Below are 19,988 nucleotides of genomic sequence, written 5' to 3'. Positions count from 1 at the left end.
CAATTAAACATATATGAAGGCTGGAATACTTCAAGTTATTTATATGTCAATCTGGTTCTTTGTTAACTTTGGTTAGCTGGATAACACATGACAATTCCTGTTAAACTTTTTAAAAAGGAAAAAGGTGAATAAAAATTGTTTAAGCATAGAACCAACCACAAACAAGAAAGAAACATTTTACAAACTTCTTACCAAAGTCTTTATGTGCGTTTGAACAGAAAGATTGTGGCGACAAAGATTTGCCAATAATCCTAGACAAGGCATTGTCAACTCATCTTCAGAAGACTGACTGTCATTTTAAGGAAAATAATAAAAGATAAAAACATTAAATTCCTTCTAAATTACTCAAAATTATATAGGAATTTACACATTTAAATTCCTTCTTTTTTGTATGCGAAAAGAAACATCTGATTAACAAGTGAAGACTCAAGATTTGAATAGTATTGATCATTTATTTCACATTTTGAAACTAGATGATCCCACTTAATTGCAGTGTTGAAATACAGAAATAACTGTCAGAGTAACCATGTGCTATCTCATCAGTATATTCTTTTGGAAAGAAGATTAAGTCTCAGTCAGTTTAAAAAGTTGGAAATAATTATTTAAGAAAAACTGAACTATTATACAGGTTTAGTTAGAAAAATAAACCAGTTGATTATTTGCTTACATCTTTGGCTGCATACTCACATATGATCAATCAGGAATGTAATTAATTCATCTATATTTGCACCAGAATGGAAAATTTTGACATTATATGTTAGCCTCTGCAGAAGCTGAAGGCACTGAGAATAAGAAAATAGCAATGAATATAAACATATAAAAACATTTGTGTGCTCACAAGAATGAACTTCTGTGGATATTCCAAGCAAGTGACCATTTTAGGAGGAAGAGTTTAAAGCAAGAACTTTTCCTGGAAGTTCCCTTTGTGGCTCAGTGGTTAATGAACCCAACTAGGATCCATGAGGAAGCGGTTTTGATCCGTGGCCTCACTCAGTGGGCTAAGGATCCGGCATTGCTATGGCTGTGGTGCAGGCTGGCAGCTGTAGCTCTGATTTTACACCTAGCCTGGGTACTTCCAAATGCCATGGGTGTGACCCTAAAACAGGTCACAAAACGCCACAGCGAAAAGTAGATGCCACCTCAGACCTGTTGGAATGGCAATTCTCAAAAAGACAACTTCTCCAGTTCTTAAAAAGATTCTAGCTACTTCTTTTTTAAAAAATGCATACAAGTAATAAGACTTGAGAGTTTCATCTCCTGATTCACACATTTCTATTCACTCTATCTCTAATTTTTTTTTTTTAAAGGACACACCCACGGCATATGGAAGTTTCCAGGCTAGGGGTCTAATCAGAGCTGCAGCTGCTGGCCTACACCACAGCCACAATGACGTGGGATCTGACCTGTGTCTGCAGCCCACACCACAGCCCATGGCAACGCTGGATCTTCAACCCACTGAGCAAAGCCAGGGATGGAACCCACATCTACATGTATCCTGGTTGGGTTCATTAACTGCTGAGCCATGAAGAGAACTCCTCATTCTATCTCAAACAGAGCATCTTGTCATCAACATGGCTTATTTAATCATGTTAAACTGATACACAAATTAAACAGACATTCCATCAATTTTTATATATTTTTTATATTTTACCATCTTTAAAATTGCCCGTGAGTTTAATTTCCAATGTTTTTCTTTCTTACAACTGATGGCATTTTAGGTTCAAAGAAACATTATGGGTAAAAGAGTTTTGAGTCTATGCAAAAGAATACCAAATTTCTAGCTTCAATTTTTTTATAATGTTTCCCCAACAGATTGAGACTAGATGTCAACTCAAATTACAATTTTAATATGAAGAGCTTAAACCTTAAAATGCTGACATCTGTGTTTATAAGTCTGTCAAGACAGTTATAATGTAGATTGGTTTTTCTTCAGTAGTAGTGCTAGATGTAGATAAAGTTCCCTTCTTTAGAAACTCTTAAATAGTAGTATATATGTAACCAGCCAGCTTTTAAATTTATGAATGGTGAGAACTATGCCTAATAATGCAGCTATTATTACAGCATATGGCACACTAAAAGTCAGGACTATATAATAGTATCAGTTTTGATCTGAAAATCAGGAAGAGAGAACAAGTATTAAGTGGAAAGTACCATGTAGGTGGGTATACCTGCAAAAATACCGAATCACTGTGGCAAGTACTGCTCCGACAAACCACTCCTGCCAGCACACTATTCAGGTTGTATGTATTCTGAAGACAGTCTCTGGTTTCATTGTCTACAGCTGTAAGTTAAAGTAAAATGATACGAAATAAATCATTTTTATATATGGTCTTCATGGATGAAAGTTAAGTAATTTAAAATTTATTTCATATTAAATTTACCATTATATAAAAATACTAAATATGATACGGCTATTTCATTTGCAAATACCTTCCAAATTAGAAGTTTAATCATAATGGTTACTATACTGGACAACAAAGATAAAGAACATTTTCACCACTTACTGGACATGCTGCTCTGTGTTCCTACTTCTGGATTACTGGAGCTTTTTAAAATAAGTACGTGTTAATTTTATAATTAACACACACAGAAATATCTTCCCTCTACCCCAAACACAATTCAAGAAAAAAGGTAATCACTGAATGAAAACTTAAAAACTAATGATTAGGTAGAGATAAACAGAAATAGTGACACTTGCACTTTTAGCCTTAGCTCTAAGTTCAGTGTAGTCTAACAAGAAAGAATGATGTTTTGATCACCAGCTATGACTTTCCAGAGTGCTGTAGTTCATACTGGCATCATGTGCACCTTTTTTTAAAATTCAAAAGTAGGCCCTCATTCCCCAAGGTACATTTCATTTCTATAGACCACTAAACCTTTGATATGCTTTAGAGTCTTTGCTCCAATAATTTTAAGAAAGGATGTATATAATACCCCCTCTTCAAGAGATCCACGATAAAAAAATATTTCTGAAAGGTCTTGTAACAAAGAAATTCTATGAAAAAGAAACAAAATACATTACCTAGTTGAGACAGTAAACTGACGATACTTAAGATCAGAGGCACACTTATGTTTGGGTCTTCAAGTAGTTCTACAAGGCAACTCAAGCACTCACTTGGTAGTATCTGATTTGATGTAAATAATCGGGTGAGTTTCTGTCCGGAAATTACCTAGAAAACCATCATTAAAATGTGTTAAGAATTGGCAATTTTCATTTCTTCTCCAAATGAAAACCCAGTTCTTCCAGAGTGCTACTGCCACACTTCCCTGATTTAGAAAACTCATGTGTGCTGTTTCCTCTGCATGAAAGAGTACCTATTCCTTCACTCACTATTGTAGTCATTCCAGTCTGTTTTGTTTCCTCCAGAAAGCTTTCTTTAATCCTCTTTTACCAACTAGGTTAGGTTTGCCCACTATACTATCATCTATTATATTATATTTTTATTTCATAAGTGAGCAAGCTTTTGCCAACCTAGCAATATTTATCCTCCCCACTACACTAATCACTTCATGAAGACATAGACTACAAATAGACACTCTATTACCAGTATATTTATTGAATAAATGAATTCCATATATTCATCCTACCTTCTCTGAGGGAGGCAAATAGAAAGTGGAAAGCAGGTAAATCCGAAGGCTTAGCTATAGGATTAACTATATGATTACTCCTTCTGTTCTCTACCAGGTAGGACCTGAGCCCAGAAGTCAGAGATTACAAAGAAGGAAGTTAAAAAAATTTAACTAGCCAGGTCAGGCATTGAAAAATTTTATCATTTGTTATTCCGTTTTCACTCCTTTTTATAACCCTATAAGCATAACCCCTCTATCTGTACCACTTCCTGAAAAGGTTATGCTGGGATTGAAGGCTGGGAATAGCTGTCAGACAACTATTTATTTTCAAAACACGTTGAGTATTAGTCACTATTAAGCACACCTTTTTGATAAAGATAAAAAAGTTACTTTAGAATTAAATTAAATCCGTCTTAGACACTTTTATTTTTGAAAGACTTTTTAAAAAAGACTGTAACTAGACTGTTTTTAGCATCCCTTTATTTTTCCTTTCTGTATCCCTCTTTTATTCCCTCACCCAGATGTCAGTTTTGCTTCTAATGCTTTACTGATAAGAGATCTTTAGAATGCTTGTTCCCACAAAGTACATGTTTTAACGTTAAAGTAAAAGTCTATCAGACTGAAAAAACAGGCCCAAAGATGACATTAGATACCGATAGTAAATATTTTGGGGTAAGGAAACTTCTGAACTTGTATTTTTTTGCCTGCTTACACAGCTAGCCCTCTAAAAGATTAAGACATCTTCTGCTTTAAATACAATTCTCCTTAGGTCTGGACCTGTATTTCAACAATGTAAGCATTCTAAGATACAGTATTTATTCATTACAAGATAAAATAAAAAAAATTACACATTGTCCCCTTTATTCATAGGCATTGAACATTTGCAAATAGGGATTATTTCAGTAATAACTAATACTTTGGCACTTACTCTCATCTAGTCATTGTTCTAGGTACATTATGCATCTTAATTCCTTTCATCTTCAAAATAAACCATTGTTTTAGAGATGAGTCAACTGAGGCATGCAGAACTGCGGTATAACTGGGACTCACTATTCCTGAATCCATGCTTATAATCATTACATAAGATTAGTGCTAAGAAACTAAGTATGAAACCAGCTCAGCTCTGCCTATCATAAAAAAATTTTCAAAGTTCAGGCTCTGCAAAAAGAAAAAAATATAGAAGTGCAGCAGTATAGCAGGGTGAATAATCGTTCACATGATAACCATCTTTGTATTCTCAGATACTGCTCTCATGAGGTCTGCACAAAGATATTCACTGTGAATACTGTTGAACAAAATAGTTAAAATTTTAAAATCTGAGAACACCAAGGAGTGTGTGGATAAGTGACACTAAATTTCATATATTTCTGGTGGGAGAGTACATAAGTAAAACTTGTAGAAAGCTGTTTGATAGTTTCAACTAAAACTTACTCTAAGACCTAACAAATTCTACTATGAGGTATCTAAGAGAAATGAATATATACATCCATAAAAAGTATAAAAATGTTTATAATAGATTTACTCATAATTCCACTTGGAACTGCAAACAAGCCAAATGTTCGTCAACAGGAGAATATATATAAACTGTGGTACATTTGTACAATGGAATTCTAAACAGCAATAAAAAAGAATGAAGTACAGACACCAGGACAACATGAGTAAATTTCATAGATTTCATAAGTCATAGCTACTTGCATGTACACAAGTTTAAAAAAACTCACAATATCAAGCTCCTCATTTAAGATTAATGAACTTTAAGCAATGTATGCATGTTATCTCTAAATTAAATGGTAGAAGAGTTTTTAGTAAACCTCTTGAAAATTTTGAGAACACAGTACCAAGAAGCCAATCTCTAAGTCTCAAATTTGAGGTCTCTTTCAATTCATGATAACACTCTTCCTTCAGATTCACAACATACCTGCTTATTCTCAAAGAGAGCTAACTTTTCAGATTAGAATCTAAAAACAATTCCTAATTCTAAAACCATCAGCTCTGCTTATTTTTGAGGCTTCTGAGGTCCACTAGCACACTGTCCTATCCTAACTGAAAAGCAAAGTCTTAGGATTTAACAGCTAACCCCTTCATTGTTAAGACTGTAGGGATTTGTGGAGATAAGACATGAAAAAAGAAAACGAATGTTCTTAGGAGATTGGCACCTGAAGTGAAAAGGAATACCAGTGAAGCTCCACAAAACAGTGCATCCAATTATCACAAGGCTGATGTTGCTGTGCCATTTACAATCGCCTTCCTCCAGGGTATCTTCCTAAATCTTTGGTTATTTAGCCTTTTATCACAGCGTTAATTTTAAAATATGTTCTATTTGTTCAATTCTATGTTAACATAATTCTGTTAGAGAATTAAAGTAAGCTTTGATTGAGCTTAATTATTGTCTTTTATGAAACTGAGGTCAATATTAGTTGGAATTCCATGAATGCATAGCAGGAGTTTAACAGCCTAAAAAACAAACAGGATCACAAAAAACTGTGAGTATAACTTTTAACACAAAATAAGTACACTCAAGAAGCAAATCACTGGGAAATATAGGAAAAAGTGACAATTCAGCATTTTAGGACTGAAAAACTGTGAGCAACAGATTTTAGCAATTACTAGTGAGGGAGATTGCTTCTTAGTCCAGAGAAAGCTGAAATAATAATTTTCAAACTCGAGTTCAACATAAGTTCAAATAAAAGCAGTAAGCACGCAACAGGTTCAGACTGTAAACTGCCCAAGTGACAAGGCATAATCATTACTCCCCACCACCTCCACCTCTGAGAATAGAGATACATTCTGAGAAGCCTCTGTTACAATGGAAAAACCAAAATAAGAGGCAAAGAAAAAGATAACACCTCCAAATACAGCTTAAACCCCAACCTTGGGTCTCACCCTCCCTCTTCCTAGGGCTTTCCGTAGTTACTCTTTCCTTCCTGCAATCAGCTGAAAGGGGAACTTTGGGACAGGGTAGATAGATAACCGTGGGAATTCAAAGCTAATAATCACTTGCCTTCTTTACCAACACAAAAAAAATAGTGGAGGGAGCAAGTAGCTGTCCTTTGTTTTCTAGGTTAGGCCGCTATATAGCAGCCACAAAGTGAACTAAGGCTAGAGGAATCCCATCTGGTCCTCCATCCCGGAGCCCCTCACCTCCAAGTGCCGCAAAAGCTGGGTGGCGTTCGCCTCGGACTTAACGGCTTTATACTGACTGATAGTCAGGAGCAAAGACTTGAAGCAGGCGGTGGAGTCCATCGGGACCCTCCACAGTCCCGCTCGGGGATTACCACCACCCTGCCAGCTCCGGCTTCACCGCGCTTTTTTTTTGACTTTCGGCCCCACCCACTCGGTCACAGAAGCTTCCGGTTCCGGTCGAGCTCCGGAAGTCCCTAGACAACCTGAGGACTGCAATCAAGGAAGAGAAGGGAGGGAGGGGCCCAGTGGTGGAGGGAGGAAGGAGAGTTGGGGTCGGGGCATTTTATGAGTAGGTGAGGCGAGCTGGGGGCTGTCCTTTCAGACCCTTGTTCTGAAAAGCCGCGAGGCTTTAGTTCGCAATTCCGCGAAGGCAGGACTTCTCGCGAGAAATGAAATTGCGGCTCCACCTGTGAAGGGGCGGTTGGGCGGGCGCAGGGGCTTCCTATTTATCTGTGAGCTCTTTTTTCGTTTGTTTCCTTGGCCTTCGCGCTGGCTGGCCTGTTTTTTCTTTGTGCATCATCCTCTACCTGAGAAATGGTCGCTTCCCCCTAGTCTAGACACGGTGAGGAGCTCTGAGGAGGAGAATCTTGGGCTCTAGATTTTGAGGCGGCCTGGAAGGGTGCTTTTTTTTTTTTAAATCGCTCCGAAGTCCACCCTTCTATTAAGGATTGTTTTTCAGGGTAAACCTATGGTCTTTCGGATTTTGTGGCAAGCTAGTCAGGCCCTTATGATAGTCGTTGTCAAACTTATTCGAGAAGGCTACTCCAGGTGACTCCTGGGCCAGGTATTGCTCCGGAGGGTGTTCTCATTAGCGTCAGTTTTTGTAAGTGAAAGTGTCTTTTTATCTAGCATGATTGATTGTTTTATAAATCTCGGTGTCTGTGAAAATGGCACTGTTTGCGGGTTTTCATCAGAGCTAATAGTATGCATGTGTGTATGATGAAATGAGTCAGGCTGGTTCTGGAGCATTTTGCTTAATGTTGAATAAAGCCTTAAAAACTAATTTGGAGGAAATTGTAAGGATAGGGTACATGTTCTTTTAATTAAACCCTTTGTCAGAAATCATGTTTTGTCAATTAAAGTCTATTTTACGTCACTACATTTTTAAAGACAGGAATTACTTTTATAGTGGACAATTTAAAAATTAAATCTGAAACCTTAAAATAATAATTGAGACATATATATAAATCATTGGGTGATTAATGTATTTATGCATTCATTCATTCTGTAAACAAGTACTGATTTATAAAGTAGGCTAGATCTTCCAGTCAGGGAGAGAACTGTCTAGTAAAGGAAATATACTAGATAGCTAAGAACATCTAGAATTCACCACAAAAATTAAAAGGACCATGCAGTTATGGTGAGGAATAGAGCCAGGCTGTCTGCTTACAAATTATAGCTCTGCCTTTTACTGTGTGACCGTAGGCAAATTCTCATTGCTTCAGTTTCTTCATAAAGTTAAGTCTAACAGTAATACCTGTTTCATGGAATTGTTCATTCAGTAAATAATTAGAGGCACGGGTTTAGGCACTAGATTCAGTGAATAAAAGTCCTACTGTCATAAAAAAAAATTTCTTCCATTACATTCTGAAAGGGGAAAGAAAAGCAATAAATAATAAACAATAAGAAAAGAGAGATAGAGAAAAAAATAAAGAACCCATAGAATGGTTCTTTTAAACCGTTCTAAAGTAATGGTTTAAAAGAAAGGGAAATGGGAGTCAGAATGCAGAAAGCAGTTTGAGGAAATACTTCAAGAAGCTGAAGAAGAGAGTCATGCTTTCTAAGGGGAAAAATTTCCAGGTAGAATAGAAAGGGCAAAGGCCTTGAAATGGGAGTCTAGCAGTGTGTATAAGGGAGAGCAAGGACACCGCTATGGCTGGAGTAGAAGGGATGAGAGTAGTAGAGATGAAGTCATGTCAGGCTATTATAAAATGAGTTAACCAACTAAGAATTTAGAACAGTTGTCTGACATAATTATGTTCTCAGCAAGTGGTAGTTACATCTTAACTTGTTGGCAAATACGGTGATAGCAGTTTGGCAGTGTCAGACTTTTCACTGGTAATGACAAGTGTGTCATGATTATCCATCCACATTTTAAGCTAAGAGAAAGGGGTCAAAGCTGGCTTGCTGCCAAATGCCATCTTTCTTTAATATCTTGCATTTTAACTTGAGCAGTCACAAATTTTGCATCTCTTCTGTATTTATTTTGATGTAAAATAATTTCTTTCTCAAAAAATCTACAAGAAAAATTGATGCAAATTTAGTAGGATGTACCACTGTGGTAGCTATGAGAAGATCTGAAGTTTTCAGTAAGAGATATTTATGTATCCTAATATCGGAAACGGAGTCCTATATTAAGACCCAGAAGGGGAAAAGGAAGAGCAAATGAAGCTGGGTCCAGAATTTAGCTTGGACTCCATCCTGAATTCAGTGGTGATGTCCTATTCTAAACTGGGACCTGACTTACTTAGGTTTGTGTTTTAGATTGATTACTCTGGTAGCTGGACAGGCTATGATTTTGAGGAGGATAAGCCCAGAAATAGTGAGAATTATTTAATTTGCTGGAGTTTTTCCACAGGATAATTGAAGTGGAGATAACAAAAAAGTGACAAATTTAAAAAATATGTATGAAGTGAAATAGGCAGGACTTAGTGAATGATTTCAAGTGTGAAGAGTGAGGAGAGGGATGAAACAAGAATGGATCCCAAGTTTCTAGTTTGAGTGGTAGGGAAGATAGAGAAACTGCTTGAATTAAATGGGAAGGACCAGTATTTTAAAACTTAGAATAATTTGTGCTATTGACAAGATATTCTTTAAAATGTTTAGGCAATTGCCCTTTATACATATTTTATTTAAAGATTTGCTAAAATTTCTGCTAAAAATTATCAAAGGTTTATATTTATATATCTTATTTTTCCATTTAAAATGAGAATTCAATGGAGTACATTGCTTTTATTCTTGGGATAATAACGACTGACATATATTGAGCATTTACCATGTGCCAAGCACTGTTCTAAGAACTTAACTATTTAATATTATGTCGTTTTAGATTTATGATCTTTACAGATGGAAAAAACTAATAGGTGAAATAATTTGCCTCAGGTCACACAAGTAGTAATAGTAGCCAACCTTATATTTGCTATGCTGCAAATATTTTATTCAGGATTTTATATTTACGTTTGTGAGAATTTAAAAATATTTTTTTCTTTATTCTCTCTTTTGGAATTTGGGTTGTATGCTACTTTTGAAAAATGAAAGTTTTTCATCCTCTTTACTATGCTCTAGGATAATAAGGATCACCTAAAGGTGATTTTTGAAGGAATCATTTGATCCTTGTAGATTGTGTACAACTGGCCTAAAAAATCAAACTAGATAACTTATTTCATGGTAGATCTTTAGACATATTTGAATTTTTAATATGGTTATGGATCTGATAATTTTCTTGAGTTAGCTTTGACAATAAATTTTTTTTCACGTATTCTCTAAATTTGAAAGTTAATTGATGTAAAGTTGTGTCAGTATTCCAATAACTCTCTTAATCTCCTCTTTGTAATTTTAAATTACCATTTTCATTCTAATATCTGTTTTCTTAGTTTGACTTTCCAAGGATTTGTGTTATTTTATTCAGCTTTTCAAGAACCAACTTTAGTTTTATTCTTGGGTTTTGTTTTTTTTTTTCTTCTTCAGAATCACTAATTTAATTTTTAACAATTCCATCCATATACGTATATTTTTCCTTCATTTGTTCTTTTTATAGTTTTTTAAAAAGTTGAAGGCTTAATATATTTCCGTTATGTATTTTTTATTAAAGATTATTCATGCCAGAAAGATAAAAAAAACAAAAACAACCAACAGTAAGAAAGTGAGCATCTGCATTTTACTAAAATGTTTTAAGTATTTTAGACAGGTAAATATTTTTTAAATGCTATTCATTTGTGAAATATTTAATGAATGCTAGTTTTTTTCAAAGAGCTTAGATTTTGTTGGGGAAATATGCAAACCAGAATATGTGCTTTTCAAGAGCAATAGAATGGTATAAGAGCATATGATGTTTTTAAGGCAAAATATTAATTTTCAGATTCCTTAGGGATTAAGAGGAAATCCCTCTTCTTTGTAAATTTTTATTGCTGTCTATACATTTGATGGAGCTGTTTTTCCATATTTACAGTTCAGGAAACACATTTAAGGGATTTAAACAAAACTTGCTTACAAGCTAACAACCCAAGGATTGTGTAGCTCCTTTATTTCTTGTGGAAGAACTTAAGCACATATCTTCAATGTCGAGTAGTAAATTTTTGACATTTTCAGTGTCATAGGGTTTAAGTCATATTAAATGAATCATAATGAAGTAATGAACTATATTTTTGATAGAGCAGAGTTTATAGAATACTAAATATTTAAATATGGGAATTATTTCAGAGATGTGACACAGTGCTAGTTAATTCATTTACACACCATATATTTACTGAATGCTTGAGTGACAGGTACATTTCTAGGTTTTGGGGATACAGCAGTGAATCAAATAGACAAAGAATTTCTACCCAAGTAGAGCTTTTATTTTAAAGGGACATATAGAAAAAAATATACAAGTAAAATATATGAATGTGAGTAGTACGTGCTATGTAGCAAAAGAAAGGAAATTTGGATAGTAAATATCAGAGTCAAGATGGAGTATTGATCAGTATTTGCTGCATAGCAAATCACCTCAAAACTCAGTGGTTAAAACCATGAACATTTATTTCATGGAGGCTCTGCTTCAGCTGTTTGTGGGGAAGGGGAGATCTCTAGAGCTCAGTTGCAGTTATGGAGAGGTGTCTGCTAGACATCTGGGAGATGTTGAGTGGGCTGTTGAATATATTATTTGTAGTTAAGGGAGAGATCAAGTGTGAAGATAAAAATTTAAAGCCTCCAGACTAAATAATATAGGGTGAGTAGGATAGAAAAGACTGAGTCCCAAAGTACATAAGTATTTAGAAGTTGGAGAGATGTGGAGGCACCAACAAAGAACACTGAAAAGTAGTTGCCAGAGGAGAGAGGACCTATCTTGATCTGTGGTTGTCTCTAGGGATACATATTACTTAGAGCATCTGGGCTGCTTTTGACTTCTGAAGGAGGGCTGTAGGTCAACAAAGAAGGAAGTCTTAATCTATGTACAAGTTTACTCTTTACTTTTGCCTTCAGAGGCCTTGAGGGATGCAGAAAGATCGGTGACTTCATTCTTTAAATCAATATTGAGTGCTTAAAGTATGTCAGCTAGTATGGTAGGCACTGGGAATATGGCAAAGGGATTTAACAAAAGAAAAAAATTTCCTGACTCTGGGACTTCCATGCTAGTAGGGGCATGAAACCAAGTTAAAAGTAAGAGATTATTCAGTAGGCCTTAATAGCAGGTGAACAAAAATTCCTTTGGCCCAGGTTCCAGAGATTCAAACAGAGAAATCAGTGACAGAAAATTGGCAGAGGTCTAGGTATGAGGTCACTTTAATACTATGTCCCCACTATGATTAAAACAATTCAAATATATACTAATACTAAATTGATTTTACCCTTTACATAGAACCAGAAAACAAAGCCTGTACAATTAATGTCAGCTCTCATTTTTCAGAAATGTTAACCATCACAAAGCCAGAAAACCTTAGTAAACCAAAATTATTCTCCATTTACAACTATTCTTCCCACTTCATTTCTTAACTATCAAGTGTTATGATTCTGAAAATCTCTAAATGATTTGCCAAACCATAAAAATAACTTTCTCACTTTGCAAACAACTCTTGAAACATTTTTTTTCACCTGTATATTTCAGACTTCAACTCTCAGTTAAGAACAGTGGGTTTGGATAATTTGGATAAATGTTTTATCCTCCATTTTCACATCTAATTTCATATCCCAAAATGAAGTTTGCCTTTAAAAAAACTCACAAAAATCCAAGTACTATCTTTTTTTTTTCAGTGTTTAATATTTTTTTCAACATTAAAAAAAATCACTTTTGATTCTGAGTTGCTTTCAACATCACAAGTACAGACACATTTGTATAATCACCACCAAAATCAGGATACAGAACAGTTACAGCAACTCCCCAAACTTCCTTGTGGTACCCCTTTAGAATTGCCCTTTTGCCCACTCAGAAGTTTTGCCAACCACTGATCTATTTGTTCTCTGTCCTTTCTTTTGTCTTTTCAAGAATGTCATGTAGTAGAATCATAAAGCATTTAAACTTCTGAGTTAGTGTAATACTTTTGTGATTCACCCACTTTGTTCCAGATGTCAATAGTTCATTCCTTTTTACTGCTGAGCAGTAGTACATTGTGTGGATGAAGTATAATTTGCTTGTCCATTCATCTTTCAGGAGCATTTGCTTTATTTTTAGTTTTGATGATTATAAATAGATCTGCTTTAATATTTGTGTACTAGTTTTCGTGAGAACATAAGCTTTCTTTCTTTTCTGTATGGTAAATACCTAGGAATAGGATTGCTGTGTCATAAAAATGAGTGTGTTCAATTTTATAGGAAACTGCTAAACTGTTTTCCAGAGGTGCTGTACCAGTCTGCATTCTCACCATCAATGTAGGAGGGTTCTAATTCACCAGTTTCCTTCTTCATTCTCGATCATCCAAGTTTTTTTTTTTTTTAATTAATTCTCTTCTGTTTGAAGTACTGCCTTTAGCAGTACTTCTACTACCAATCCTCTAACAATTAATTTCATCAGTTTTCCTACATTAAAAAATATCACCTTTGTTCTGTAAGGATGTTTTCATTGAGTAGATATAGAATTTTGGGATGATTGCTTCTTTGAACACTAATATTCTGTTCCACATCCTTCTGACCTCTATTATTTTCAGTAAGAAATCTGTAGCCATTAGAAGTTTTTCTTTTATAGTTTGCTGTTTTCTCTGATTGCTTTTAAGATTTTTTTATTTATGTCTTCAGGTTTTTTTTTGTTTGTTTTAGCAGTTTGATTATTACATATTTGTAGATTTCTTTGGGCTTTTTAGGGGAGTTCACTGAGTTTGTTTTGTGGGTTTATAATTTTTTTTTTTTTACCACATTTTGGAAGTTCCTGGCCATTATTTCTTCATTGCTTTTCCCCTCTTCTTCTGGTACTCTGGTGACAGCAATATTAGAACATTTGATTTTGTCCCACAAGTCTGTGAGGGTTTGTTCATTTATTTCTCATTTTTTCCTCTTTTGTCCAGATTCTATAATTTTTATTGACACCTCTCTGTCATCTTCATACTGCTATCAGTCTCATTCACTGAGGTTTTTTTCCATTTATTTTTTGTTTTTCTGATAAAATTTCCATTTTTTCTTTTTTTCCTTTTTCAGCTGCACCCACAGCATGTGGAAATTTCTGGGCCAGGGATCAAATCTGAGCTGCAGCTGCAACCTATGCTACATCTGCAGCAACACTGGATCCTTAACCCACTGTGCTGGGCTGGGGATAAAACTGGCACCGCAATAGAGGCAAGCTGGATTATAACCCACTGCACCATGTCAGAAACTCCTATTTTTTTTCTTTTGTCTACATTCACTAACATGTTCCATTATTCTTTTGGTTGCCAAAGTGTTTATTCCTATTCATTGAAGCATTTTTATAGTAGTTGAATTAAAGTTTTTGTCAGATAATTTGAACATCTATGTTATCTTGTTTTTAATTTTTTTTTTTTTTTTTTTTTTTTGCCTTTTAGGGTCACACCCACGGCATATGGAGGTTCCTAGGCTAGGGGTCGAACTGGAGCTGCAGCTGCCGGCCTATACTACAGCCACAGCAACACCAGATCCAAGCCTCATCTGCGACCTACCACCACAGCTCATGGCAACACCAGATCCTTAATCCATTGAGCGAGGCCAGGGATCAAACCCGCAATCTCATGGTTCCTAGTTGGATTTGTTTCCGCTGCACCATTATGGGACCTCCTAAAATTTTTTTATTATAGTTGACTTACACTGTTCTGTCAATTTCTGCTGTACAACAAATTGACCCAGTCATACATCTATATACACTCTCTTATATTAACTTTCATCATGTTCCATCACAAGTGATTAGATAGAGCTCCCTGTGCTTTGCAGCAGGACCTCATTGTCTATCCATTCTAAATGTAACAGTTTGCATGTATTAACCCTGAACTCCCAGTCCACCCCACTCTCTTCCCCTCCCCCTTGACAGCCACAAATTTTTTGTCTGTGTTTGCGAGTCTATGTCTGTTCTATAGATAGATTCATCTGTGCCATATTTTAGATTCCACATATAAGTGATATTATATGATATCTGTCTTTTTCTTTCTGACTTCATTGAGTATGAGAATCTTATGTTGCTGCAAATGGCATGATCATGTTCTTTTTTATGGCTGAGTAGTATTCCATTGTGTATATGTACCACATCTTCTTAATCCATTTATCTGTCAGTGGACATTTAGGTTGTTTCCATGTCTTGGCTATTGTGAATAGTGCTGCAGTGAACATACGGATGCATTGATCTTTTCGAATGAAAGTTTTGTATAGATATATGCCCAGGAGTGGGATTGCTGGATCATATGGTAGTTCAATATTTAGTTTTCTAAGGAAACTCCATACTGTTTTTCAGAGTGATTGTACAATTTTACATACGTACCAACAGTGCAGGATGTTTCCCCTTTCTGGACACCCTCTTCAGCATTTGTGATTTGTAGTCTTAGTAATGACAGCCATTCTGACCAGTGTGAGGTGGTACCTCATTTTAGTTTTGATTCACATTTCTCTAATCATTAGTGATGTTGAACATTTTTTTCATATGCCTGTTGCCCATCTGTATGTCTTCTTTAGAGAAATGCTATTCAGGTATTTTGCCAATTTTTCAGTTGGGTTGTTGGTGTTTTTGCTGTTGAGTTGTATGAGTTGTTTGTATATTTTTGAGATTAAGCCCTTGGTGGCATTGATTGAAACTATTTTCTCCCATTCTGTAGGTTGTCTTTTTGTTTTGCTGTTGTTGTTTTTTTTTTATGGTTTCCTTTGCTGTGCAAAAGCCTGTAAATTTAATTAGGTCCCATTGATTTATTTTTGTTTGTATTGCTATTGCCTTGGGAGACTAACCTAGGAAAACATTTGCATAGTTGATGTCAGAGAATGTTTTGCCTATATTCTCTTTTAGGAGTTTTAAGGTGCCTTGTCTTATGTTTAAGTCTTTAAGCCATTTTGAGTTTATTTTTGTGCATGGTGTGAGGGTATGTTCCAGCTCCATTGATTTACATGCATCTGTCCAGTTTTCCCAGCACCAATAGATGAAGAGACTGTCCTTTTCGCATTTTATATTCTTGCCTCCTTTGTTGAAGATTAATTGACTGTGACTGTCTGGGTTTATTTCTGGGCTTTCTATTTTATTACATAGGTCTGTTTTTGTAGCAGTACCACAATGTCTTGATTACTGTAGCTTTGTAATATAGTCTGAAGTCTGGGAGAGTTATGCCTCGTGCTTGCTTTTTTTGCTTGTTTTTTCGGTCCCCCCTCCCCTGCCCCTTCAGTATTGCATTGGCAATTTTGGATCTTTTGTGGTTCCATATAAATTTTTGGATTGTTTTTTCTAGTTCTGTGAAAAATGTCATGAGTATTTTGTTAGGGATTGCATTAAATCTGTAGATTGCTTTGGGTAGTATAGCCGTTTTTAACAGTATTAATTATTCAAATCCAGGAGTATGGTATACTTTTCCATTTCTTTGAATCCTCTTTAATTTCTTTATTAATGTTTTATAGTTCACAGGATATAAGTCTTTCAATTCCTTGGTCAGGTTTATGCATAGGTATTAAATTTTGGGGGGTGCAATTTTAAAAGGTATTGTATTTTGTATACTTTTTCTAATATTTCATTGTTAGTATACAGAAATACAAACAATTTCTGATTGTTAATCTTGTATCCTGCCACTTTGCTGAATTTGTTAATCAGTTCGAGCAGTTTTTGTGTGGAGTCCTTAGGGTTTTCTATATATAGTGTCAAGTCATCTGCATACAGTGACAGTTTTGCCTCTTCTCTTCTAATTTGGATACTTTATTTTTTATTTTGTTTGTCTGATTGCTGTGGCTAGGACTTCCGATACTATGTTAAATAAAAGTGGTGAGAGTGGCATCCTTGTCTTGTTCCAGATTTTAGCAGAAAGGCTTTCAGCTTCTCTCCACTGAGTATTATATTGGCTGTGGGTTTGTCATAAATGGCTTTTATTATGTTAAGATATGTTTCCTCTATACCCACCTCAGTAAGAATTTTTATCATGAATGCATGTTGGGTTTTGTCCAATGCTTTATCTGCATCTGTTGGGATGATCTTATTGATTTTGACTTTTGTTAATGTGGTATATGATGTTGATGGATTTGCATATGTTAAATAGTCCTTGTGAAACCCACTTGGGGTAAAACCCACTTGGTTGTGGTCTATGATCTTTTATATTTGGTTGGCTGAAATTTTGTAGAGAATTTTGGCATCTAAGTTCATCAAATATATTGGCCTATAATTTCCTTTTTTGGTAGTATCTCTGTCTGGTTTTGGTATTATGGTGATTGTGGCTTCTTAGAATATCTTTAAGGGTGTTCCTTCCTCTTCAATCTTTTGAAAAAGTTTAAGAAGGATGAGTATAAATTCTTCTTTGTATGTTTTGCAGAATGCACATGTGAAGCCATCTGGTCATGGACTTTTGTTTGGAGGGAGTGTTTTTATTACATATTCAATTTCTAGTAATGGGTCTGTTCAAATGATCTGTTTCTTCTTGATTCAATTTTGGTGGGCTATATATCTCTAGAAAGCCCATTTCTTCTAGTTTGTCAAATTTGTTGGCATATAGTTGTTTGTAGTATTCTCTGATGGTTTTTTATATTTCTGCAGTATCCATTGAGATTTCTCCTTTTTCACTTCTCATTTTGTTTATTGGGTTCTCTCTCTCTTCTTCTTGGTAATTTTGGCCAGAGGTTTATCAGTTTTGTTTATCCTTTAAAAGATCCAACTCTTGGTTTTATTGATTTTTTTTCTATTGTTTTTTTGAATCTCTGTTTTATTGATTTCCTCTCTAATCTTTATGATTTCATTCCTTCTGCTGAATTTAGGTTTTGTTTGTTCTTTTTCTAATTCTTTTAGGTGGTAGGATAAGTTATTGATTTGAGATATTTCTTTTTTGAGGAAGGCCTATATCACTGTGAACTTCCCTCTAAGCACTGCTTTTGTGGCATCCCATAGATTTCAAATGGTTGTGTTTTCATTGTCATTTGTCTTGAGATATTTTTTAATTTCCCTTTTGACTTCCTCATTGTCCCATTGGATTTTTAGTAGCATGTTGTTTTAACCTCCATGTATTCAGTTTTTTCCCATTTCTTTTCCTGTGATTGATTTATAGTTTCATGCCATTGTGGGCAGAGAAGATACTCAAACTAATTTCTATACTCTTAAATTTGTTGAGGTTAATTTTGTGTCTCAGTATGTTGTCAATACTAGAGAATGTTCCATGTGCACCTGAAAAGAATGTATATTCTAGGTTTTTTGGGGGATGTAATGTCCTGAAAATGTCTATTATTTCTAACTTTTCTATTGTGTCTTTCAGGATCTCTGTTACCTTTTTTTTTTTTTTTTTTTTTTTGTCTTTTTGCCATTTCTTTGGGCCGCTCCCGCGGCATATGGAGGTTCCCAGGCTAGGGGCTGAATCGGAGCTGTAGCCACTGGCCTACGCCAGAGCCACAGCAACGCGGGATCCGAGCCACGTCTGCAACCTACACCACAGCTCACGGCAACGCCGGATTGTTAACCCACCGAGCAAGGGCAGGGACCGAACCCGCAACCTCATGGTTCCTAGTCGGATTCAGTAACCACTGCGCCACGAAGGGAACTCCTCTGTTACCTTTTTGATTTTCTGTCTAGAGGATCTGTCCATTGATGTGAGTGGGGTGTTAAAATCTCCTACAATTATTGTTTTCCTATCAGTTTCTCCTTTTATATGTTAGTATTTGTTGTATGTATTTGGGTGCTCCTATAATATAGGCATATATAGTGACAAGTGTAATATCCTCTTCTTCAATTTATCCTTCTACCTTTAAATAGTGTCCTTCTTTATCTTTATGGCTTTTATTTTAAAGTCTATTTTGTCTGATATGAGTATTGTATGTAACTCCTGCTTTCCTGTCTTCCATTTGCATGAAATATGTTTTTCCATCCCCTCACTTTCCATTTATTTGTGCCTTTTGCCCTAAGGTGAGTCTGTACTAGGCAGCATATTCTAGGCTCTTGTTTTTCAATCCTGTCTGCCACTCTATGTCTTTGATTGGAGCATTCAGTCCTTTGACTTTTAAGGTAATTTTTGATAAATATGTATTTATTGCCATCTTAAGCCTTGTTTTCCAGTTGATTCTATGTTTCTCCTTTGTTCCTTTCTTTTTTTGTTTGGATGATTTGCTTTTATTTTATGCTTGTGTCTTCTTTTTAGTTCTTGTGAATGTTGTTTTTGTTTTGATTTGTGGTTGCCCTGTTTTTAAAGTATGTTAACCTCTTCCTATTTCTGCTTGTTTTAGCCTGATAGTCATAAAGGCTCAAATAGGTTTTTCCCTCCATATTATACCTTCTTACTTCTTTCCAATTTAGAGGAGACATTTCAGTATTTCTTTTAGAATGGGTTTAGTATTGTTACATTCTTTTAGTTTTTGTTTGTTGCAGAAATTCTTTATTTTTCTTTCTATTGTAAATGATAATCTTGTTGGGTAGAGTATTCTAGGTTCCAAATCTTTCCTTTTTAGAACTTCGAGTATATCTCACCACTCTCTTCTGGCCTGTAATGTTTCTGCAGAAAAATAAGGTAATAGCCTAATGGGGGTTCCCTTATAATTAAATCTTTTTTTTCCCCTTCTCTTGCTGCCTTTAGAATCCTCTCTATTAATCTTTAACTATTGACATTTTTATTATGTCTTGGTGTGGGTCTCCTTTGGTTCAACTTGTTTGAGTTCCTCTGTGCTTCCTGTATCTTGATTACTATTTCCTTTAGATTTGGAAATTTGAGCCATAATTTCTTAAAATATATTTTCAACCACCTTTACTTTTTCTTCACCTTCTGGAATCCCTATTATATGTAGACGGGCCCACTTTATATTATCCCATAGATCTCTTATATTGCATCCATGTTTTTTTCATTTGGTTTTCTGTCTGCTGTCCTGATTGGGTGATTTCCATTATTCTATATTCCAAGTCACTTATTTGTTCCTCTACATTATTCATTCTGCTCTAAAATGCATTTTATTCA

At 35.2% G+C, this 19,988-nt stretch overlaps 2 protein-coding genes across 13 annotated transcripts in view; one reads left to right on the top strand and one right to left on the bottom strand.

Moving 5' to 3' along the window:
* The window catches only part of KIAA1524 (KIAA1524 ortholog), a 32,262-nt gene extending 25,349 nt beyond the window's left edge, over positions 1-6,913 (bottom strand). The window contains exons 1-5 of one of the 3 annotated variants that reach the window (XM_021070432.1): positions 6,712-6,913; positions 3,023-3,170; positions 2,169-2,281; positions 688-782; positions 193-289 (exon numbers count right to left, since the gene is read on the bottom strand). In XM_021070432.1, coding sequence (XP_020926091.1) covers positions 193-289; positions 688-782; positions 2,169-2,281; positions 3,023-3,170; positions 6,712-6,813 — 555 coding nt within the window. In that variant the 5' untranslated portion in view covers positions 6,814-6,913. Of the gene's footprint in view, positions 1-192; positions 290-687; positions 783-2,168; positions 2,282-3,022; positions 3,171-6,711 lie in introns of those variants that run through there. The other 2 variants (XM_021070433.1, XM_021070434.1) reach the window with 2 other exon arrangements.
* Positions 6,933-19,988, top strand: part of DZIP3 (DAZ interacting zinc finger protein 3) — a 137,388-nt gene continuing 124,332 nt past the window's right edge. For 3 of the 10 annotated variants that reach the window (XM_021070424.1, XM_021070425.1, XM_021070426.1), the window contains exon 1: positions 6,933-7,576. The gene's annotated coding sequence lies outside the window, so the exon portion shown is untranslated. The remainder of the gene's footprint in view (positions 7,577-19,988) is intronic. The other 7 variants (XM_021070431.1, XM_021070429.1, XM_021070419.1 and 4 more) reach the window with 5 other exon arrangements.

The sequence above is a fragment of the Sus scrofa genome, chromosome 13 (genome assembly GCF_000003025.6).
Source record: "Sus scrofa isolate TJ Tabasco breed Duroc chromosome 13, Sscrofa11.1, whole genome shotgun sequence".
Classification (NCBI taxonomy): Eukaryota; Metazoa; Chordata; class Mammalia; order Artiodactyla; family Suidae; genus Sus; species Sus scrofa.
The sequence above is the reverse complement of the archived record's forward strand: the minus strand, read 5'-3'. Positions and strand labels throughout refer to the sequence as shown.